This window comes from Myxine glutinosa, chromosome 2 (genome assembly GCF_964187855.1).
Source record: "Myxine glutinosa chromosome 2, kmMyxGlut1.1, whole genome shotgun sequence".
Lineage (NCBI taxonomy): Eukaryota > Metazoa > Chordata > Myxini > Myxiniformes > Myxinidae > Myxine > Myxine glutinosa.
The window spans coordinates 29,080,540-29,104,917 of NC_136262.1; the positions used below are offsets into that span (position 1 = coordinate 29,080,540).

General features: G+C 43.9%; 1 protein-coding gene across 2 annotated transcripts in view; it reads right to left on the reverse strand.

The window, feature by feature from the left end:
- Positions 1 to 606: 606 nt before the first annotated feature.
- ALPK3 (alpha kinase 3) overlaps positions 607 to 24,378 on the reverse strand; it is a 105,019-nt gene continuing 81,247 nt past the window's right edge. For both annotated transcript variants that reach the window (XM_078773039.1, XM_078773038.1), the window contains exons 12-16: positions 21,186 to 21,274; positions 19,398 to 19,648; positions 12,645 to 12,693; positions 7,717 to 8,301; positions 607 to 2,172 (exon numbers count right to left, since the gene is read on the reverse strand). In XM_078773039.1, the coding sequence (XP_078629165.1) occupies positions 2,085 to 2,172; positions 7,717 to 8,301; positions 12,645 to 12,693; positions 19,398 to 19,648; positions 21,186 to 21,274 (1,062 nt within the window). In that variant the 3' untranslated portion in view covers positions 607 to 2,084. The remainder of the gene's footprint in view (positions 2,173 to 7,716; positions 8,302 to 12,644; positions 12,694 to 19,397; positions 19,649 to 21,185; positions 21,275 to 24,378) is intronic.

Sequence of the window (24,378 nt, forward strand, 5' to 3'; positions counted from 1 at the left end):
TTAGGGGTGTTCCCAGGAGTGTGCCCCCAAAATCAGGTATATGTCCTCAAGACATGACCATCAGCTCACTTGGAGCGATTTTTTATTTATTTAAAAGTTCAGTCATTATATACTTTCTCGTCCACCTTTCTGGTGAACCTGCCGAGGTTGAGAACTTGTCGTATGGGTACGTATTCGTTTATTAAATAACAGCAGAACATCGTTGCCAGGTAGAAATATGATGCCGAGAGAGGATGAATGGCAGGTTTTTGGACCCTAAACTTATTTAGTAACTTTTTGGCTGACTGGAAAATATACAGTCTGTCCTTTAGTCGTTAAGAGTTGGACAATGCTATTGTTTCATTAGAATGTAGTTACTTTGTCAGATTTACCAAGTGCTGTCCCATCTCTGGATATATCTGAAATACCCGTCCTCTATGTATTAGGTGCTTGAGGTCAAGAGCTCCTCAAGTGTTTATAATAAATTTATTATGTATTTTGATATCATTAAAGAACAACAAATCATTTCAACATCTACAATGTACTTGAACAATTATAAAGCACGTTTTGATGCAACTAAGTCCAACAACAAATCACAGTCATTTGTATACAAAGAATACCATGTGAAACAGTCATCATTTTTTTTATTTTCATGTAATGTTTGTTTGAATCGAAACAAAGTGTACGTGACCTTTGGTCGAGCCCTTGAGAACTAAACAAGATTATCACACATGATACAAGAAAAAGGGATCAAAAGCTGAAAACATTTTTGTAATATACCGCATCGTCCTCCAAAAAAATATGCTTGTGAATGAAACATTTCATCCTGATCATCAGTGAACATGGGCCGGCCATATTTGATCCTTCAAAAACCACTTTACGTCTCAACAAATTCTAGATGTGACGTAGAATCGTGTGAATTTAACCGTGTGAATAAAGGGCAGCATGTACTGGCTGCATTGCTTGCCATTTACAACAAAGATGTATTTACCCTGAAAGTTTACTTTAGTGCATTTAACTCAATTTGGCCCTGGATGTGGGATAGCCCGGTTCACTTTCAAAAGGCTTAATTGGCACTTCTAGCGGTAGAACCTGCTGTTAATCCATGTACCTCCTCAACAGTAAATTTATCTAAATTCTCCATTTAAACTGCACAGACTTCTGACGGTTTTTATTTTAAATGTTCAACAGATTCAAAACTAGGATTCGAGGAAAGTCTGTCGAAATAAATGTGCATTGCCAGAAAAGTAACACACAACTCTGTGCATTGGAACTCGGCGGCCATTTTGCCTCAATAGATGGGGATGTTTATAAAACTTGGCCGAACTAATGGCATTCTGATACATAATTGCACTGCAGGACGGTGGAAGAATGGCATCTCCAAAGATCACGCTTCCACCGTTTTGATGCATCTTGCTCTGGCATTTCATTGCACCGAACTTCAGAATATGATGAAACACAAACCCATGCAAGTTTTGCAAACAGGAAAGGACCAGCAATTCCATCGACTTGACTGGTCCATGTACATCAAACTGAGATGGACATGCAATCTTGTTGGTAAAGTAAATCAGGTGGTTGACCTTGGATAAGTTAGATATTTTGTAATTACTTTAATCCAGTTGAAAGGAATCATAGGCAATGAATTATAACTGCAACATGACTTGACAAGCAAAAGGTTGACTTCCGAAAGAGCTACTCTACTATTGTGTCTTCAAAGGTTGATTCAGAGTGGACAGCTCAGCTCACTAACTTAACAATTATGCATGGTCAGTTTAAATCTTTCAGAGAACAAAGCAAAATTTCCTTATGAGAGCTTGCTGTCACTCCCATATTCTACTCTGTAGTACTAACATTGAGGCAATTTCCGGCCTGTTTATGTTTGCGTTGAACCAGGACGTGGTGCTTCGATCGCGTTTTGATTTCGATTATTACCAAGTAAATTAAGTGCATCAGAATCCCCAAAAAGGCTGCAAATCACCAGCAAGTCAGAACCCGTACAGTTCCATGGTTTCTAGCTCGCATTACGAGATTGTATGTCAGTCCGACGTAAACTGAGTCAGTAGAATCCAGTAGATCATGATGTAATTTTCAAGGCGTTGATGTGGCTATGGGCTGGGTTTCTTCTGAGCAAAAGCTGTGATTCCTGTAGCACTCATGGTTGATGGGGCAGACAGCCTGTTTCCTGTGGAAGGACTTGGGGTAGCAAGAAAGAAACAATGAAAAAGTATTACATGACTAACTGTTTTCTACCAGGAAGTCAGATTGTGATGAAAACATACCATGACGTAATCATGCATGCCCCCAACATATTCATACATCCTTTTTTACCATTAAAATTTATTAAATAGTACTACTTAGTTGCTGATAGTTCAGCTATAAAAATAACCACTCCATTTACTTTATTCATTCACCTAACATCAATCTATGATTCATTATATCAACTGAGCCTTCGAGAGAGAGATCTATCAGTTTGGGAGTGCCTGCAATTCTGCAGCGCTATATTGCCAGCGTTATCTATACTAGGGCATGCCCGTACGTGGGTGCAATGCCCGTACGTGGGTACGTGGGTACGTGGGTGCGAGTACGGTGACAATCCCCCCCCTCTATTTACATGAAATGGTTTGGTTCATGAAATGTTTTGGTCCATTCGCAACGCCAAAGCGAACGGCGAACGGCTTGCGAGTACAGTGACAATCCCCCCCCCCCTCTATTTACATGAAATGGTTTGGTCCATTCGCAACGACCACAGAACCCCCCCCCTCTATTTACATGAAATGGTTTGGTCCATTCGCAACGCCAAAGCGAACGGCGAACGGCTAAATCGCCATAGCTCGGTAACTACTTGTCCGATTAATATGAAACCTTGAAAAGGCACATCCTCGGGTCCCCAGCAATATACCTGGCAAGTTTAAAGTATATCGGACCCGTGGTTGTCGAGAAACAGCGGTCACAGACATACATACATACATACATACATACATACATACATACATACATACATACACACAGAGATTACTGGAATTATAGATAGATTATAAAACAGGAGTGTCTCCCTGTCCATTCCCAAACTACTTCCGCAGTTTGTCTGCCTGTCCATTCCCAAACTACTTCCGCAGTTTTGGGGCTAGCCCCGCCAAACCTTCTGTGGAACGTTTTGGGGTCTCAGCGGATGTTGTAAGGAATGTAGGAGGTTTCATAAGTTCCTCAATAAAATTACAATTTTGAAATTGGCCTCGATATGAACCTGCCCCCGAATGCGGAAGTGAACAGATGATAACAATGAGCTGGTTTGATAATATCTCAATACAATCGTGATTTAACACATTATTTTGTTATAGTATTAATGTATGATTGGAGTGATGATGTTCGGAATGAAAATGGAGATATTGAGTTTAAAGGAATGAGGAAATCACGTGAGGGTTTCTACTTTCTAACTGTGACATTCGCGGATTTGCCATATGCGGATTCGCCATTGACTGGATATCGCAACATTCAGACATGGTACGTTTTTGTGCACGTCTTTCACTAACCTGCTGTCAATGCCTATCATCTCAGAGTCGTTGGTTTGCGCACCTATCGGAAGTAAAAACATAGGGGCAATACCCCTGGTGCTCACCTGGTAGAAAAAACAGCATACTGCATCGACTAAAGGTATTTTAAACCAATTTCAATGGTTGCTAGAAGATAGGGCACCATGTAGAATCATACCAACATAATAATAAGATTAAACAAACAAAAAAATACCTATTTTGGGGGGCAACTCCCACCTCTCCCCCAAACCTCTATACCTCCAAAAGACCCCAATTTTTCGAATGCCTTGAACAAACATTGGTACATCATGGGTGATTAAGGTTGTGGTCAAGTTTCATCAAAACTGTGTGTGTAGTTTCAGAGAACAAAGCAAATACCAATTTTGGGTTGCCAAAGCTGGACCCACTTTGACCCCCCCCATAGATTTTTTTTATTTTGCATACATGATCGAGGCTCGTGTAAGAGCTAACATTAATGACAAAAAAAAAAAACAGACACATAAGACATAATAAAGGGAGTGGGAGACAAGATGGGGAGAGAGGGGGAAGCACACAAGTACAACATTTGAGAGCAGCAACATCGGGTGATCTGTGGGAGGGAGAGGGATTGGGGGGATGAGGAGGGGGGGGAGGTGGGGGAGGTAAAAACCACATGGACACAGCTAGGACTTCCAGAAAAGAAGTCAGTATTTCAGAATAGTGGATCTGCGGTGAATTAACAGGGGTAGAAAAGATCAAGATTTTGGATGGGGGAAGATAAGAGATGGTGGTGAACAGCTGTTTTAAAGACCTGAAGGGAGGAGTGGGATTGAAGAGAGTGATGGAGTTTGTTCCAGAGCCGGGAGAAAAGAGGCATGAAAGAGTGATGGTGAGCAGAGTCTTGATTTTGGCAGTTTCACCAGAAGAGGGTTGCTGGCAGATCTTGTGCGACCTGTCGGAGTATTTGGGGAACAGAGCACAGACAGGGCTGGGGGAACAAGGCCAGAGAAAGGGCCTCAGAGTTAGCTTCATTGCGGGAGCACAGAGGGCTGGGGGGGGGGGGGGGGCTAGGCCAGAGAGGAGTCGGTAGAAGACAGAAAGACCACTAACCTGCCTGCAGTGAGTGAGTGAAAGGCCCTCAGAGTTAGCGTCATCGCGGGAGATTCCAATGATTCTGCAAGCTTTGGTTTCAACAGCATGAAGACGAGCTAGGTGTGAGGCAGGAGCACCAGCCGAGAGGGGAGAGCAGTATTCCATTGAGCTGGGAATGAAAGCCTTCTATATGGTGAGGAGCTCAGGTGTGCCAAGGAAGGGCTTCGCACGATGGAGGATGCCCAGTCGGCGACTGGCTTTGGAGGCCAGCTTGGAAATGTGGTTTTCCCAGGAAAGATCATGGCAGATTGTGAGACCCAATAGCTTGAGTGACAGAACGTCTTGGAGAGCATTGTTGAGAAAGTAGATGGGAGGGTTGTCCAGTTGGTCTTTTCAGAGAGACGTAGTGAGAGTGTGAGATTTGTCAGGATTGAAAGACATATTCCACTTGTTTGACCAGTCGGTGATTTTGTCCAGGTCTGCAGAGAGTGAAAAGGCTGCGGCCTGCCGATCTGAGGTTTGAGATATGGACCGGCAGAGACTGGAGTCATCAGCAAAGAGATAGAGAGGATTTTCCAGAGATTCGGAGAGATCATTGATGAAGACCAGAAAAAGCACAGGGCCCAGAACACTACCTTGGGGAACTCCAGCCTGAACAGGAAGGGGGAGATGAGAGAAATCCATTCAGGTCCACACGTTGACTACGACCAGAGAGGAAGTCCACAAGCCATGCATGGAGATTTCCATGGATACCATAGGAGGAGAGTTTGGTGAGCAGAGCGGGGTAACAGACCGTATCGAAGGCTCATGATATGTCAAGGGAGACAGCTCTAATTTCCTGTTTGACATTGAGGACCTCCATCCATTGTTGAGACAGCAGAAGCAGCATGTCCAGAGTAGAGTGACCTGGTCTGAATCAAATTGATGATCAGAGATCAAGCCATTGGAGAAGAGGAAATATTTCACATCCGAAGCAATGATGGATTCCATGACTTTGCTGATAATTGGGAGCAAGCTGATTGGTCTGTAGTTGCAAGGATCTGTTTTTGCACCTTTTTGTGTAAAACGCTAATGTTTACTGATTTCCAAACTGATGGCAGATGACCTTGAGCAAAAGAGAGAGTGAAGAGAACAGAGAGAGGGTGTGAAAGAGCAGTAGAGCAGGATTTTAGGACCCGTGGGCTGATGCCGTCTGGTCCAGTTGCAGAATCAGAGTCGACGATTGGCAGAAACTTCTCCACCTTGTTAGGAGAGAAGGACACAGAGTCCAGGAGTAGCTGGGTACGACTGGGTACGGTGGGTATAGAGAGAGACGGATTTGGGACACAAAATTTTGAGGCATACACAGAGTTGAGACATTCAGCTTTTTCACATGCGGAGTCAGCTGTGTCGCCTAGGAGACATGCTACCTAGGAGACATGCTGAATGGAGAAGGTGGATCAGACTCGGAAATGGTTTCTCGAGTGAGATGTGCATGGAAGAACTTTCGGGAACTGAGTGGTGTGCTGACGAGTAGGGGAGTGTCATTGAAGCTGAAGGGAAAGGTGTATACTGCATGTGTGAGACGTGTTATGATTTATGGGAGTAATGAACGCAGAGCGTACATGTACCATGAACAGGTACGTAGAACGTACATGGGTAATGAATGTAGAGCAGCAACGAAGGCTGGAAAGGGTGGAAATGCGAATGGTTCGATGGATGTGCGGAGTATCGTTGAGAGAGAGGAAGACAAATGATGAATTGCGAAAGATGATGGGAATAGAGCCTGTGATTGATGCTGTGAAGAGGAACAGGTTGAGATGGTTTGGTCATGTGTTGAAGAAGGATGAAAGTGACTGGTTGAGAAGAGTGATGGGAATGAATGTAGAAGGAAGTAGAGGACAGGGAAGACCGAGAAAGACTTGGCTAAAGGTGGTGGAAGAAGAAATGCGGGCAAGGGGGTTAACAAGGAGAGATGCAGAAAATAGGGCAAAATGGAGAAGATTGTCATGGGAACCGCAAGGCTAACCCCCGCTCTGGCAGGGAAAATGGCCTTAAAATGCATGTTGTTGTTGTTGTTGTTGTTGTTGGTGTCTTTCGCGATGTATCCCACTGATGGGCCGGATCTGGATTCGGACCTGAAACAAAATCTAATCGGCTTGTTATTGTCACCTAACCAACTTGTCCACCAAGTTTAGTCATAACACGTCCATAACCTTTTAAAAATATCATATTATTTATCGCTTTTCGCCCGATCTCTCAATGGTGAAGAATCACTTAAAAGATTCTACTAGCCTGATCCGGATCCGGATCTTCACCAAAATCGAATCTATTTGTCCTCATCACACACCCAACCTGTCCACCAAGTTTCGTCCACATCCGTCCATATATTTTTGAGATATCGTGCTAGATATAGGTTTTAGCCATATCACTCAATGGTGAAGAATCACTTAAAACTTAAATAATTTTCGTATCCGAATCCATTTTCAGATCTTCACCAAAATCTAATCGATTAGTCCTTGTCATATACGCTACCTCTCTGCAAAATTTCGTTTGAATCAGGCCACAACTTTTTGAGGTATCTTTTTCACAGACAGACAGACAGACAGATAGACAGGAGTGAAAACATAACCTCCATCCACCTTTGGTGGTGGAGGTAAATATAAAGGGCTATATAACTCTTCTTCCAAAACAACTACTCAAAACAAAACTTCACCATCTCTTTTGGGCACTACCATATATAAACTATATCGAGAACCCATACATTGATAAATACAGTCATGACTATGGAAAATTACAGTGGATCATGATAACCCAAATTACTGTGATACTTATTATATTATCCTGATTATGATCTGTACTTCAAGCTCTTTTGTAACAAGTACAACATTGAGCATGCAATTGCTTTGAACTTTTAAAATGGAATCTCAGTTGGTCAGTTTTACTTTGTAAAAGTATATAGTGTATTTTGTGCATGGAGTTTCATGTTGTAATCTGCATATAGTGCAATTTCTCCCTTGCATCAAAACCTTATGCTGTATACATGTAAAAGGAAATCCAATGAGAATGTGATGAAAATGTCAACAAATCCCATGAGAAATATATAGGACATTTTTGGAAGTGCTGACACATTGAAGTTCATTGACACAACACTGACCTGCTGGCAGACGTATGTCTTGGCTGTTTTGGGCTGGAACTTGGGCTCATCATCTTGCGTGGGACTTTTGGGCTGATACTTGAGCCCTGGGTCTTGCGTGGTGCTTGTGGACTGATACTTGAGCCCTGGGCCTTGTGTGGTGCTTGCAGACTGGTACTCAAACTCTGAGATTTGCGTGGTGCTTGTGGGCTGATGCTTGGGCTATGAACCTTGCGAGATGCTTGTGGGCTGATGCTTGGGCTATGAACCTTGCGAGATGCTTGTGGGCTTGTACTCGGTTCCAGGGTCTTGCATGGTGGTTGCAGACTGTTACCTGATTCCTGGGCCTTGCGTGGTAGTTGTGGGCTCGTATGTACACTCTGCATCTTCCTTTGTGGTTGTGGGCTGGTCTTTGCAATCTTACGAGCAGTTCCAGGGCTACGAGCACCAAGAGAGAATGTACGGTGACCAAGCCGAGGGCTGGAAGACATCTGCTGTGCCAAGGACGGCAGTCGTAGAAGTTTGCAATATTGGTTGCAGACATGTTTAGCTCGGAATGAAGAGATGGCTTGCGGGTTCGCTTTACAACCTAATTCGGTTCCAGAGCTTGAAAAGTGGGAAAAAGGGAGGGATAGGAAAAATACCAATATGTAATTACTAGGCATTTTTACCCGTCGCTTTGCTGACGATTTTAATCAAGAGACAGCATATTCTACTTCACAAACATTCTGTTCTATTCACCCTATCATTTGCCTGAGGTCATCTTCCATCTGCTTGGAAGTCAGCTAACATCACATTTGTCAGCCAACTTCTTTTTTAGCAGCCACAATTATTCCCACCTTCTTGTGGGGTTGGCTGGGGGAAGCTTCGTTCAAGTCTTTCACGAGCCCAGGTCTGATGTTCAACTGAGGTTATGGCAGGAATTTTGAATTTGGGCATGGTGCCAGCGATAGCTCTCCTACCCTTCGCGAAGGATCTTTAAAGTGCACCAACTAAAGCCAGCAGATTGGATACCCATTTAATGATGGCACACACCCTTCCTGTGAAAGTTTGGGATTTGAACCTCTGCTTAAAAAACCTTTGGTTTGAACCTCTGCTTAAAATGACTGAAATGAAACATTTTGAAAATTTTGAATAATTCTCGCTAAGATTTCAACATCACCGTAATGCATATTGTAAAGTTGTTTAAGCTTTCTTTATATAAGATTATTTGTAATACTGGCTACCACAGGGTGGCGCTATACGTACACAATTACATGGAGAGAATTGGGGTCTTCCCCCCCCCCCCCAACCTGAACCACCTCCCCTATATATGCCACCCAGACAAAAACTATACTTGGGGTACCCATAGGCAATATGCAAAATTTGGTTGGATTTGGTTCAGTAGTTTTTTTTTTTTTAGATTTGAAGCATATAGATGCAAACAAACCAAAATGTATAAATGTATGGTTTGAACCTCTACTTAAAATGACTGAAATGAAACATTTTGAAAATTTTGAATAATTCTCGCTAAGATTTCAACATCACCGTAATGCATATTGTAAAGTTGTTTAAGCTTGCTTTATATAAGATTATTTGTAATACTGGCTACCACAGGGTGGCGCTCTACGTACACAATTACATGGAGAGAATTGGGGTCTTCCCCCCCCGCCCCCCCAACCTGAACCACCTCCCCCATATATACCACCCAGACAAAAACTATACTTGGGGTACCCATAGGCAACATGCAAAATTTGGTTGGATTTGGTTCAGTAGTTTTTTTTTTTTTGAAGCATATACATGCAAACAAACCAAAATGTATACAATTTCACTTTTATCTTGTATATATTTACTCATAGTGGAACAAAATATTTGTTATACAGCAATAAAATATATTGAGTTATCATTGATTGTTAAAATTCATACAAGTTTACATTCCATCATCAGGTATGTATGATTTAGATGATGAATAATGGATTTACTGTTGACCAAGAAAGCCTGGTGTTGGCTTAGCGGCTAGGGTGCCGGCTTGGGATCCTAGGATCCTGGGTTCGAATCCCGGTCGATCGCTGAATTAACGCCAGGGGGGTTGAGTCAGCCTGTCATCCTTCCGAGGTCGGCAAATTGAGTACCAGTTCACTGGTAATTCCCTGTGTGTTGCAAGAGGTGACTAACAGGGTTGGCGGCAGGAAGGGCATCCAGCCATAAAACATTGCTTCAAAAAGGGGACTACGGTGCCCAAAAAGGCCAACCCCTGCTCTGCAGGAAAAAAAATGGCCTCTAAAGGTGGTTCAAGGAAGAAAGGTTGATTTAATGAAAATACTCTGTATATTGGGTTTCACTAGTTGCGTTATGGAAGCTAGAATTTCCACAGATTGGGTCATGTGATGGTGATGCCATTTGCACTTTACCAGGACACTCTCTATGGATTTACATCATCGATCAGTGGATGGTTATGTGCCAGCTACCCTGTGAGATTTCCCAAGTCAAGTCTCCTCAGGTTTCGTTTAGGCTGCATAATGTACCTCAAACACTTTTAGAAATGTTGTAATTATTGAAAGGTTTTGTCATTGGCTAGTTGTGGATGGCATAGTCCAAGAGATGCAATTGACTAGCTCAGGGAAGGGTATGCAATGGCTCTGGGCTGGCAGGATAGCCTCGGCCCTAGGGGTACCCACTGGCCTATGAGCTGTTTACCCTGATTCAAATTGTGGCCCAGCGAGAAGCTATCATCCTGCTCTTTCGCAAGCAGGGAGAAGCATCAATGTGTGCGCCATTAAACTTGGTGTCCCTTCTATTGGCATCAGTTGGTGGATGTTAAAGATCCCATGGTGTGCTGTGTGATGAGTAGCTCGGCTATTACCAGCACCCTGAGCAAATTCCAAATTCCTGCCCGAACCTACAGCCGGGCACTGCATCAGCGGCACAGCTGCACCCACAGGAAACGATGCCATCTGTGGGCATGTGCTGCATTGCATACAAAAGAAGTATATGTTGTAATGGCTCCGATGATCCAAAATGCTCCAGTTGCTGCGATGCCAATCATAAGATCGGCCAAGTGGTTAGGCCTTTTGAATCCCGACAATTAAATTTACCTTACGCAACGGTCAATCTTATACAGGGCAACTTAAATAATTCAATTGAAAAGGGACAGGAGAACTACGAGAACAAATGTAAATAATGGATGCAAAACGACAATGCAAAACAATTATACAGTCATGCGAAAAAGTAAGTACACCCCATGTAAAGTTTTGACTTTTTCAACATATTTCAACATACAGCTATTTGATCTTCATTTCAACAATATTGATAGATAAAGGTGATAGAATATAACAAATATCATGAAACATTTACATTTTGTAGTCCATTGTATAATTTAAATAAACATAAATGCAAATTTCGCATGTGGAAAAAGTAAGTACACCCCGACATTTATCACTACTTCAAATACCTAAAATTAGAATGAGGTGCACCAGCTCAGGTGCAAATGATTAGAACATCGTTAGAGAGGATCTTGGAGGAACCTGTCTTATTTAAACCTCAGGCATTTAGTTTGGTTTGCTCTTTGTTGTTGAAGTGTGCGGCGTCACCATGCCTAGATCAAAAGAGCTCTCTGAGGCCTTTAGAAAGAAGGTTATAGATGCCTACGAGTCTGGGAAGGGATTTAAAAAGATCTCCAAACAATTTAAAATCAATCATTCGACTGTCCGGAAGATCATCTACAAGTGGAGAAGATTCCAAACAACTGCCAACTTGTTCAGGCCAGGCCGCCCCAGCAAGTTCAGCCCGAGAGCAGACCGCAAGATGCTGAAAGAAGTCTCTAAGAACCCCAGAATGTCATCACGGGACCTACAGGTAGCTCTTGCCACTGTTGATGTCAAAGTGCACGAGTCTACCATTAGAAAGAGGCTGCACAAATTTGATCTACATGGGAGGTGTGCCAGGAGGAAACCTTTGATGTCCAGAAAGAACATCAGGGCAAGACTAAAGTTTGCCAAAGTTTGCCAAAGTTTGCCAAAGTTTGCCAAAGGCAAAGACCAGCACTTCTGGAACAATGTTCTCTGGACAGATGAGTCAAAGGTAGAGCTATTTGGCCACAGTACCAGAAGACATGTTTGGCGAAAACCAAAGACAGCATTTGACCACAAGAACCTCATACCAACTGTAAAGCATGGTGGTTGAAATATTATGGTTTGGGGCAGCTTTGCTGCATCAGGGCCTGGACAGCTCACCATCATAGAATCCACTATGAATTCTTCATTGTACCAGAGGGTGCTTGAGGATAATGTGAGGCCATCTGTCGGAAAGTTGAAGCTCAACCGAAGGTGGACCTTGCAACATGACAATGACCCTAAACATACCAGTAAATCCACCAAGGAATGGCTGAAAAGAAAGAAATGGAGGGTTCTGGAATGGCCAAGTCAAAGCCCGGATCTAAATCCCATCGAGATGTTGTGGGGGGATTTGAAACGAGCTGTGCATGCAAGAAACCCCTCAAACATCGCTCAGCTGAAAGAATTCTGCATGGAGGAGTGTGCAGAAATTTCTCCCAGTCGATGTCGGAGACTGGTAGACAGTTATAAGAAACGCCTCCTTGAGGTTGTTTCTGCCAAAGGGGGCAATACCACCTATTGGAGCCAAGGGTGTACTTACTTTTTCCACATGCGAAATTTGCATTTATGTTTATTTAAATTATACAATGGACTCCAAAATGTAAATGTTTCATGATATTTGTTATATTATATCACCTTTATCTATCAATATTGTTGAAATAAAGATCAAATAGCTGTATGTTGAAATATGTTGAAAAAGTCAAAACTTTACATGGGGTGTACTTACTTTTTTACGTGACTAAGTCTTGTTTCACCATGGAAACACATTATGCTCAACTTTGAGGAGTTCCCACACATGGAAGCCTCAATCTATGATCACTTAGCAAGAATGATAATAAAGAAGAAACAAAAACTTACTCAGCACACTGCACAGAAACTTCCAGATTGGTTAGTTTCAATCCGACTCCTGTTGTGATGAATGAGTAAAAAAGACAAAGGGTGAAGAAAGAAAGAAAGAAAGAAAGGAAGGAAGGAGTTAAGTACAAGAATCAGTTTATATTTGAGGCACTTCAAATCTCACTGAATATCTGATGATATAATAAACATTTATGGCGTTGTGAAATATTTTACAGTCATGTTGTTATTTCATATGCAGCCTGTGGCTGTTGGTTGCATCATTTTCTGGAAGCACGGTTGGGTTGTGCCGCTGATGCAGTGCCCCCTATTCCCAGTCATCTGGTACTCATTTTGCCGACCTCAGAAGGATGACAACCTGAGTCAACCCACCTGGTGTTAATTCAACGTCATTACAGGGGCTTAATCTAAAGACCCTAAGATCGATCTTAAGCCAGCCACCTTAACCGTTAAGCCAATACCAGGCTTTACAGTAATTAACATGTGTCAGTGTTGCAAAACATAAACAGACCGAGTTCATAATTTGAAAATTAAATGTTACGAGAAACATCCACTCCCTATGAGGGGGTAATACCCCTCCCTGTTGCAGGCTCAGTAAAGCACTTGTATTATGCAACTTGACTGTGCAAAATTGAAAGTTCTCTCTGCAGCAACCTTGAAAGAGCCTCTCCCACTACCACCAGGTAGCGCTACACAGTACATATCAAACTTTTTTAATGCTTAAAACCTTCCCGGGCACCACCCCAAATACAACCACCAAATTTCAACTCATTAGTACACTCGCTCACTATGGGAGCAACAGAGGGAGTCAGGTTATTTATCCTTATTATTGTCAATCAGCATTACTATTACTTATGTTAGACCAGGTCATTGAAAATATCGGACGTGCCTCACCATTCTAAATTCCCGATAATAAAATTTACTTCCGTGAGGGTGTCGGGTGGAGGCATGGAGGGGGCAATATCGCAAGTCACAAAACACCTTTGGGAGGAGATATTGTTGTGTAATAACATCAATATTATGCTATTACCATTAGTGTTGTTATTGCATTAGTGTTGTTATCCAAATGCTGCATATTGTTTGAGGGTTTTTTTTTTTGGTTTTTTTTACATAGGTATGCGTTTATGGGGTTTTACGTAAATTTTTATTTACGGACGCTTTACGGCGGTCCAATGGTTCTGTTATTGTTCCCGGTTATTTTTCCCGGACCGAACATTAATATCACTCAAGTCGGTCAGTGGTTAAAAAGAGCTTTATATATTAGATGCCATATATAAACATATATATATAATAATAATAATAATAATAATGCATTTATTTTATATAGCGCTTTTCAGGAAGCCCAAAGACGCTTTGACAGAGTGCAAAACATAATGCATAGCAAAACATAAAAACAATTGCAAAAAAAGCAGAATCAATAGGGAAATATTCAAAGCACAAAGGAGGGAGAAGGAGAGGAGATAGTCAGGGGTTAGATGCTGTGGGTTAAATGTTGAATGCAGTGTTGAACAGGTGGGTCTTGAGTGATGTTTTGAATGTGGTGAGTGAGGAGGAGTCTCTGATGGTGTGAGGTAGCGAGTTCCAGAGGGTGGGAGCAGCGATGGAGAAGGCCCTGTCCCCCCAGGATCTAAATTTGGTCCGGATGGGGGGGGGGGGGGGTCAGGAGGTTGGTACCAGCAGAGCGGAGGTTGCGGGTGGGAGTGTGTCTGGAGAGGAGGTCAGCCAGGTAGGATGGGGCCAGGTTATGGAGGGCTTTGTAGGTCAAGAGGAGGATTTTGTACTGGATTCTCTGGGAGATGGGGAGCCAGTGAAGCTTGTAAAGGACGGGGGTGATGTGGTCACGGGTCCGGGAATGGGTGAGTAGACGGGCAGCGGAGTTCTGAATGTATTGGAGTTTATTGGTGATTGTTGAGGGTGAACCATAAAGGAGGCTATTGCAGTAGTCCAGACGGGAAGTGATGAAGGCGTGGATGAGGGTTTCTGCAGCCACGGAGGAGCGGGATGGACGGAGACGGGCGATGTTTTTCAGGTGAAAGAAGGCTGTCTTTGTGATCTGTTTAGTTTATTTGTCGAAGGAGAGGGTTTGGTCAAAGATGATGCCAAGATTCTGGATGTGAGGGGAGGTGGATACTGGGAAACCGTCGATGTTGAGGGCAAAGTTATGGGTGGACTTGGTGAGCGTTTTTGGGCCAATGATGATTATTTCAGATTTATCACAGTTAAGTTTGAGGAAGTTGATTTGAAGCCAGGATTTTATTTCAGTGATGCAGTTTGTCAGGATAGAGTGGGTGGCGGTGGAGATGGACTTGGTGGAGATGAAAAGCTGGATGTCATCGGCGAAGCAGTGGAATTGGAGACCATGACGGCGGATTAAGTGACCGAGGGGGGACAGGTAAAGGATGAAGAGGAGGGGGCCAAGAACTGAACCTTGGGGGACACCTTGGGGGAGGGGAGCAGTGGGGGATTTGCAGTTATTGATGGAGATGAACTGACGTCTGTCAGAGAGGTATGATTTAATCCAAGAGAGGGCAGTGCCGGTAATGTTAAAGGTGGTTTCAAGTCGGGTGAGGAGGATGGTGTGATCGATGGTGTCAAAGGTGGCGCTGAGGTCGAGGAGGATGAGAATGTTGAGGTTGCCAGCGTCAGAGGAGAGGAGAAGGTCGTTGGTGATTTTGAGGAGAGCAGTTTCAGTACTGTGGTTGGAGCGGAATCCGGATTGGAATGTTTCATACAGGTTATTGGCAGAGAGGTGATGTTTGAGTTGAGTGGCTACAGCGCGTTCCAAAACCTTTGACAGAAAGGGTAGGTTGGAGATGGGTCTGAAGTTATTTAGGGTTTCAGGGTTTAGTCCAGGTTTTTTCAGAATGGGGGTAACAGCAGCAATTTTGAGGGATGGTGGGACGATGCCCGTAGACAGGGAGGAGTTTATTGTTGCAATGATAAGTGGAGAGAGAGCAGGAAGGGAGGCCTTGACAAAGCTGGAGGGGATGGGATCAAGAGTGCAGGTGGCAGTTTTCATTCCGATGAGGAGTTCAGAGAGGTCAGTAGGGGAGACTGGGGAGAATTGAGACAGGGGATGGCAGGATAAGGGGGGGCAGGTGGTTTGAGGGGGAGCGGGTGCGGCGGTGGTCAAGCTGTTGTAGATGTTTTCAATTTTGCGTTGGAAGAATGAAAGGAAGGAGATGCAGTTGTCTATTGTGAATGACTGGGTGGTGGTGTTCAGGGGGCTGAGGAGTTTGTTTATTGTAGAGAAGAGTGCTTTTGGGTTTCCGGAGCCAGAGTGGATAATTTGAGAGTAGTAGGCGGAGCGGGCGTGGGAGAGGGCATCTTTATAGTGTTGTATGTGGTCCTTGTAGGCCTGGGAGTGAACTGTGAGACCTGTTTTATTGCGGAGTCTTTCAAGTTGGCGAGCACGAGTTTTCATCAGGCGGAGTTCAGGGGTAAACCAGGGAGCAGAATGGGTGAAAGAAACTGTTTTGGTTTTTATAGGTGCAAGTTGGTCAAGGCAGGAGGAGAGAGTGTGGTTGTAGTAGTCAGTGAGGTCAGAAGGGGTGTGGAGGTCAACGAAGGGAGAAGTGGACATTTTTTCAGAGAGGGTCGATGAGAATGAGGTAGGTGAAAGAGCGTTTAGCTTACGGAAGTTGATAGTGCGATAATGCCTTGGTGCTGGGGTGGGGATGTTGATGGTCAGAGTGATGGCTAGGTGGTCAGAGAGAGTGAGGTCGGAGCCAGAGAGATGGTGCAAAATTAGTCCAGTAGAGCAGACAAGGTCCAAAATGTGACCACGGTTATGGGTAGGAAAGTTGACATGTTGAGTGAGGTTAAAGCAGGTGAGTAAATCAGTGAAGTCAGTGGTTAGCGTGGAGTCAGTGGAGTCCATGTGGATATTGAAATCACCAAGGAGGAGGATTGAGGGGGAGAGGGAACATAGCTGGGTCAGAAAGTAGGAGAAGTCAGACAGGAATGATGGGTGTGGTTTGGGAGGGCGGTAGACAACAGCCATGACTGACTGTGTGTGACCAGAGAGTTTAAAAGCCAGGTGTTCAAATGATGGAGCAGATGAGATGGAGATGAGGTTTGTCTTGATGTCTTGTCGGTGAATAACGGCAATTCCACCACCTCGGCCCTCCGAGCGTGGTTTATTGATGTAAGAATATCCATTGGGTGTGGTGAGGTTGAGCGTGTAGTAGTCCAGTGGTTGTTGCCAGGTCTCAGTGAGACAGAGAAAGTCCAGTTTATTTTCCAGGATGTAGTCGTTCAGGATGAGGCATTTGTTGTTGAGGGACCGGGTATTGAACAGGGTGAGCTTGATGTTGTTTTGTACGGCGGGTATGAATCCAGGTGATTTGGCCAGGGTTCGCAGACAGGAGGTGCGATTTTGTGCGTTGTTGTGACCAGGTGTGTTGGGACGATGAGTGGGAGTGCGCTGAGCCGACCAGAGGATGGGGATGGAGTGACCTGATTGTAAATAAACAAACTTACGACCGGAGCCACGGTGAATGTACCTGGGTCGACGCAGGAGTCCATTCGATTTGATTGCAGAGATGCATGATGGGGTGGAGCGGGTTTTAAGCAGGAGAAGCCTTGCGGCGGAGTACCGCAGAGCCATGCCAGCAGGAGCGAAGGGACGAGCACGAGGCCAAGGGTGAGGAGGCGAAACAATCGTCACAACCCACGGGAGTGGGCCCGAGGAAACAGCGAAGGAGCCGAGCAGGTGAAGCCAGGAGCAGAGCCGGGACCATGCAGAGGGCAGACAGGAGCGAAGAGACGAGCACGAGGCCAAGGTTGAGGAGGCAAAGTGGCAAATGCAGCGGCAAACGACCGCCGCCGCTAATCAAGATCACGGCGGCAAACCGCCACCACCGCCGCTGCAAACAATGGGCACAACCCACGAGAGTGAGCCCGAGGAAACAGCGAAGGAGCCGAGCAGGTGAAGCCAGGAGCAGCAGAGCAGAGCCGGGACCGTGCAGAGGGCAGACTCAATGGCCAAAAATCCGCCACGACCACCAGGAAAGCAAGATACTGACAATGGTCCAGTCAGAGAAGCGGCGAGCAAGTGACGCCAGCGTCCTCTCACGACCGGACCGGAAACGGAATGTCCAAACGCCCAAACGTTATATATATATATATATATATATATATATATATATATATATATATATATATATATATATATATATATATATATATATATATATAGTCGCGTTCCCGGGGTGAACACCCCTGGGGTCGGATTAGCCGAGCGAGCTTAACACTCCGAGGCGCTCAGTCAATGATTGCGGATCCTCTTTATACGCGCTGGGGAGGGCAGCGGGGGGTAGCAAAGCTCTTACCTTCATGGACCCCACTGAACATCTTCGACCCTGTTAATCAATGCAAACCCACACGGAATTAAAATGTACAAATACCGGCTTTATTGAAAAATTCCGGTAACAAAATAATGCACGGTAAGCTAAAATTCATAATCGAGGGACCTTCCCCACAGACTCGTATACAATACAGGGGGGGGGGGGGGAGGGGTGGAGAAGGTGAAAATAGTGCGTAGTGTTTGTGAGGTGCGTTTGCCTGCACTCCGCCTGGCGTCCGTGACCGTCCGGGGCCATCCAAGGTCCCGTGTCCCTACGCGGGAAACGCACGCCCTGGCGCGAAGTCCGTTCGCGGGGACAGGCCTTGGCGCGCAGTTCGTTCCTCTAGCCGCCGAGCGCGAAGTGAGCAGGCCGTGCCCGTCCACTCGCCGTCTGCTCCACACAGCACCCAGATGACGCCCAGTCGGCACCCAGAAGCCAAGGAAAGGACAAAGCGGTCACTCGAACCGATGAAAGCCAGGGACCATGAAGACAAAATGCCGGGACATGACCACCAGCGATGAAATCCAGATGCCGAGAGAGATGCACACGCGGCCGCTCATCACCAAAGCCAGGATCCAAGAGGATAACTGTGACTGCACGGCACCAATGTCCCAACGCAAGAGAGTAATATGCGACTGTTCCTTTTCAATGTCCCTCGTGCAAGAGCATATAAACTGCATCTGCTCATAATGACTGTACCCACGCAAGAGAACAAAAATGTCGGGACTCGATTCTTTTGTTCTCAAGGCTCTGACGTCATCTAATGATCCCCGTGCGTGCCCCTATCAGCGAGTCCCATCTCATCACTCTACAATACTGGACCAATCACTGCTCTTCGGGGCATGGCCTCACGAACCTGCCTGCTTGATGTTGTGATGTGGCAGGTGGCGGTGCCAGTGTTATTGTTCAATGTCCTGTTCCGGTTGGTTTTATTTAATGTTTATTTTAGGTGTAGCGTGCATGGCTGTTGTGGTGTGTGTCATAAGGAACACAGGAAAAGATTACAGAGGCACTTTACATACAGGGAATTAATTACCCTTAATCCCTAACTAATTAACATAACCCCACCCCTCGTCATGGGGACAAAGACACTCTTACACAACATCTGGTCGAACGGATTCCCTACCTATGGTACATGGGGGTTCTTCTTCTTCTTCATGACAGTCAGAGCCCACTACCTATACAATAATTCTACCTGAACTACTATATTCCATTGCCTACCCCCCATAAACGTAACAATATATATGGGGGCGGTGGTGAGGTGGGTGTTCTTTCTTGACATCAAGTACGACGGACATCAAATGGCAAATTTTCCAGACATTTTTTAAATGGAAATCAAATCAAGGAAGGGGATGTGGTCTAAAACATTTCAGAAACATTGACTTATGACAGCCACAGGAGGACTTACCCTCAGCATTGCTCAACAGTAGATTTCCATTGCTTCGCAACAAAAGCCAATGGCGAAACGCATTGCACTTCTCATGCAAAATAGCATCTGACTCTTGTGACGTCACCACAGATGTTTTCTCAGCATTCACATTTTTAGCAGGTGGCCCACTCTCGACAGGGTAGAATGTCACATGACCAGTCATTTCGGCTTCCAACGTAGCATAGGGGATATGGCTGGCTGGTCGAAATATTAGAAACAGCGGCTGCACCCTGTGGAGGAATAAAATAACATTAGTGTTTGAATGAAATGTTTTACAATGAAGGCAATTCATCTTTACTTTTCAGCCTAAGCACAGTTCTTGATTTTGATTAGCGATGTCCGAGTGATCTTCCTCTTTTGTATACAGCACAATGATGCGGGGTAGCATTATTGGCTGAGGGCGCGGCTATGTCGATGATGTAATGCCCTCTCCTGGTTAGGGCAGTGATTTATTCAAGGTGACCCCGATAGTTCGACTACTCTTCGCAAAGGATGCGTAGGGATCTTCAAAGTCCACCAACTAATGCCGGAGGTTGTGTCACCCAGTTTAACATCCATCCGAGGGACGGGGCCCACACATTGATGAATCACCCTGCCTGTGAAACATCGGGATGACAGTTTATAGCTGGGTCAGGATTCAAACCCAGGCTGGACAGCTTAGAGGTGAGTGTGTGTACCGAGAAGTCACCCAGTCAGCCCAATATCCTAGTAATGTTTCCTTTGAAGCCTTGTGTGTCGCTCTAGCCATTGCATCTTGTAATTTACTTGATTAACTTTAATGGCAAAATGCCTTTAGGAAAGTAACAGCCTCATTTTCAAGAGTAAATGTGTCTAAAAAGTGGCCATCGACATATTACATAAGCAAAATGGCCAAAAGGTTTCTCTCTATCCTTTCCCTTTTTCCTAATTCCTCCTTTACCCTCCTCCTTTCTCTAGAGTGGATTTTAAAGTTATCATATTTGTATATTTATTTATCTACTATATAAGAGAGCCATTTGTGTCTGTCTGTCTTGCCATTTTTCTCAGAGATGGCTGAACGGATCTTCCTCAAACTTTCAGAGGTTTATCATTGAGTGCTGGGGAGTGTTTTGGGCAAAAACAATAAATAAATAAAAAAAAGTTAGATTTTTGGGGGATTTTTTAAAAATCGCTTTATGGTGTCTGAGCCTTTGTAGCTATGTAAAAGGTAATATTAAATTAAATGATCCCAGACCCAATTCTTTAGTGGCTATAGGGAAGTGTTTCAGGCCCCCACAAAAATATTTCTTCAAAATTCCAACAGGATTAGGACAGCACCGGTAATGGGGGTTAATGGGGATTCTTCTTCTTCCCTACTGGTCGTGATATAAGGCTCATGGAGGAGTTTATGCATCCGCATGTCTGTAGCTGTAGGTGTGTGTAATGCTTTTATAATTTATTACAAGGACATAAGAAAATCAATGTAAATTTGCACGAATTACAATGACAATATCACAATAGGCAAAACAACAAAGGATAAGATGCGGAGATTCCAGCATCGTGCTCTAAGTCGTCAGATAAGAATGCCAAAAGGCCAACCCTTTTGTTTGTTTACATCATGTTACAGCCACTAGTTTGGTTAATGGAACACAAACGAATAACCTTTATATGTACGGTAAATGAGGCCTGGCAGGATAGCCAAGATGGATTCACTCCACTTGCCTCCGAACTATCTAGAGTGGCTTGAAATCTGTTACATTCCAACTCTCACCATTTTAAACAGGATCATTGCAAAATGTTTGTGCTCACTCAGGGATCTCTCCAAAACCTTCAGCTGCACGTGCTTCTACTGAAAACTGTTTGCAGTACTCTCTCACGGTGTTTTGAACTTTACAGTCCTAGAGTAAGAAACAAAATGGAGGAAAAACAGATGAATTAGCCAATGACATTGTGTGTGTGTTTCAATGGTGCAAGATTTGTACATGGTGGGCGTGTGTGCATTTAAATGGTGAAATGCATTCTGGGGAGAGTAATTCATTCTGTGTGTATGACGTTTACTCTAAAGGTAATTGTATATATATATATATATATATAATTTTTTCATATCTCGGATTACATTAACACCAAAATTGTCCAAATTTTTTTTTCTCAAAATGAGTATGTGGTTCAAATTTGCCATGGATCTTTCTTTATCCAAGCTTGTATATAATTACCCCCGTCAGCGAAGATGGACGGAGGTTATGTTTTCATCCTTGTCTGCCCGTTTGCCTATCTGTCTGTGAACAGGATATCTCAAAAGGTTGTGGACAGATTCTGACGAAATTTGGTGAACAAGTTGGGTGTGTGAGAAAAACGAAATGATTAGATCTTTGGTGAGGATCTGGGATCTGAGCATTTTAAAACTGATTCTTCACCATTGAGAATTGAATGAATGAATGAATGATCGTTTTAAGGCCATTTTCCCCGCTAGAGCGGGGGTTAGCCTTGCGGGCCCCATGATAATCATGGTTCCCTGGTTGATGGCAATGTTTTTATGGCCGGATGCCCTTCCTGACGCCAACCCTTGGTCACGCTCTTACGATGCGCAGGGATACGGTGTGCCTATTCTAAATCGGGGTACACATCGTGATCATTCATCCCAGCAAGCTGGTACTCAAATTTGCCGACCTCGGAAGGATGACAGGCTGCGTCTACCCTGGCGTTAATTCAGCGATCGACCGGGATTCGAACCCAGGATCCTAGGTATCCCAAGCCGGCACCCTAACCGCCAAGCCAACACCATTGAGATATAGGGCAAAAAACGATATACAGCATGATATAAAAAAAAATTATGGATGGATTTGGACGACACTTGGTGGACCAGTTGGGTGTCTGACAAGGACAAATAGATTCGATTTTGTTGAAGATCTGAATATGGATTCGGATATGAGATATTTTTTGATTTAAAAAAAAAATGGATTCTTCACCATTGAGAGATAGCTCCAAAAACAATATATAGCATGCTATTTCAAAAAGATGTGGACGGATTATGAGAAAACTAGGTGGATTAGTTGGTTCGGTGACAAGAACAAGGCGATTAGATTTTGGTTAAGGTCCGAATCCAGATGTGGCCTATTGGTGGGATAAAAAATGTAAACTGTTCAGCCTGGCAGAGGTACAGTCACGTGAAAAAGTAAGTACACCCCATGTAAAGTATTGACTTTTTCAACATATTTCAACAGACAGCTATTTGATCTTCATTTCAACAACATTGATAGATAAAGGTGATATAATATAACAAATATCATGAAACATTTACATTTTGTAGTCCATTGTATAATTTAAATAAACATAAATGCAAATTTCACATGTGGAAAAAGTAAGTACACCCTTGGCTCTAATAGGTGGTATTGCCCCCTTTGGCAGAAACAACCTCAAGTAGGCGTTTCTTATAACTGTCTACCAGTCTCTGACATCGACTGGGAGAAATTTTTGCCCACTCCTCGATGCAGAATTCTTTCAGCTGTGCGATGTTTGAGGGGTTTCTTGCATGCACAGCTCGTTTCAAATCCCCCCACAACATCTCGATGGGATTTAGATCCGGGCTTTGACTTGGCCATTCCCGAACCCTCCATTTCTTTCTTTTCAGCCATACCTTGGTGGATTTACTGGTATGTTTAGGGTCATTGTCATGTTGCAAGGTCTACCTGCGGTTGAGCTTCAACTTTCCGACAGATGGCCTCACATTATCCTCAAGCACCCTCTGGTACAATGAAGAATTCATAGTGGATTCTATGATGGTGAGCTACCCAGGCCCTGATGCAGCAGAGCTGCCCCAAACCATAATATTTCCACCACCATGCTTTACAGTTGGTATCAGGTTCTTGTGGTCAAATTATGTCTTTGGTTTTCGCCAAACATGTCTTCTGGTACTGTGGCCAAATAGCTCTACCTTTGACTCATCTGTCCAGAGCACATTGTTCCAGAATTGCTGGTCTTTGCCTCAGTGTTCATTGGCAAACTTTAGTCTTGCCCTGATGTTCTTTCTGGACAGCAAAGGTTTCCTCCTGGCACACCTCCCATGTAGATCAAATTTTGCAGCCTCTTTCTAATGGTAGACTCGTGCACTTTGACATCAACAGTGGCAAGAGCTACCTGTAGGTCCCGTGATGACATTCTGGGGTTCTTAGAGACTTCTTTCAGCATCTTGTGGTCTGCTCTCGGGCTGAACTTGCTGGGGCGGCCTGGGCTGAACAAGTTGGCAGTCGTTTGGAATCTTCTCCACTTGTAGATGATCTTCCGGACAGTCGAATGATTGATTTCAAATTGTTTGGAGATCTTTTTAAATCCCTTCCCAGACTCAAAGGCATCTATAACCTTCTTTCTGAAGGCCTCAGAGAGCTCTTTTGATCTCGGCAAGGTGACGCCGCACACTTCAACAACAAATAGCAAACCAAACTAAATGTCTGAGGTTTAAATAAGACAGGTTCCTCCAAGATCCTCTCTGACGATGTTCTAATCATTTGCACCTGAGCTGGTGCACCCGATTCTAATTTTAGGTATTTGAAGTAGTGATAAATGTAGGGGTGTACTTACTTTTTCCACATGCGAAATTTGCATTTATGTTTATTTATGTTTATGTTTTATTTATGTTTAGTTGCTGATACAATGGACTACAAAATGTAAATGTTTCATGATATTTGTTATGTTATATCACCTTTATCTATCAATATTGTTGAAATGAAGATCAAATAGTTGTATGTTGAAATATGTTGAATATTTCCTTATATGGGGTGTACTTACTTTTTCACGTGACTGTATACACTCTACCGAGTGCCAATCTAGTTTTGACAGGCAATCGCCACTATACTGTGTTGCTGATCATGTGTAAATTACAACAGACTCAATGTTTTTCTTGATCGAAAGTGTATTAATTATTTGCTGTTCCGCTCTCTTTTTTTTGTCTCACTTGTTGCCATTTTGATATTGAGCTATACCTGTATTAAATCAGGAAACACGAGAT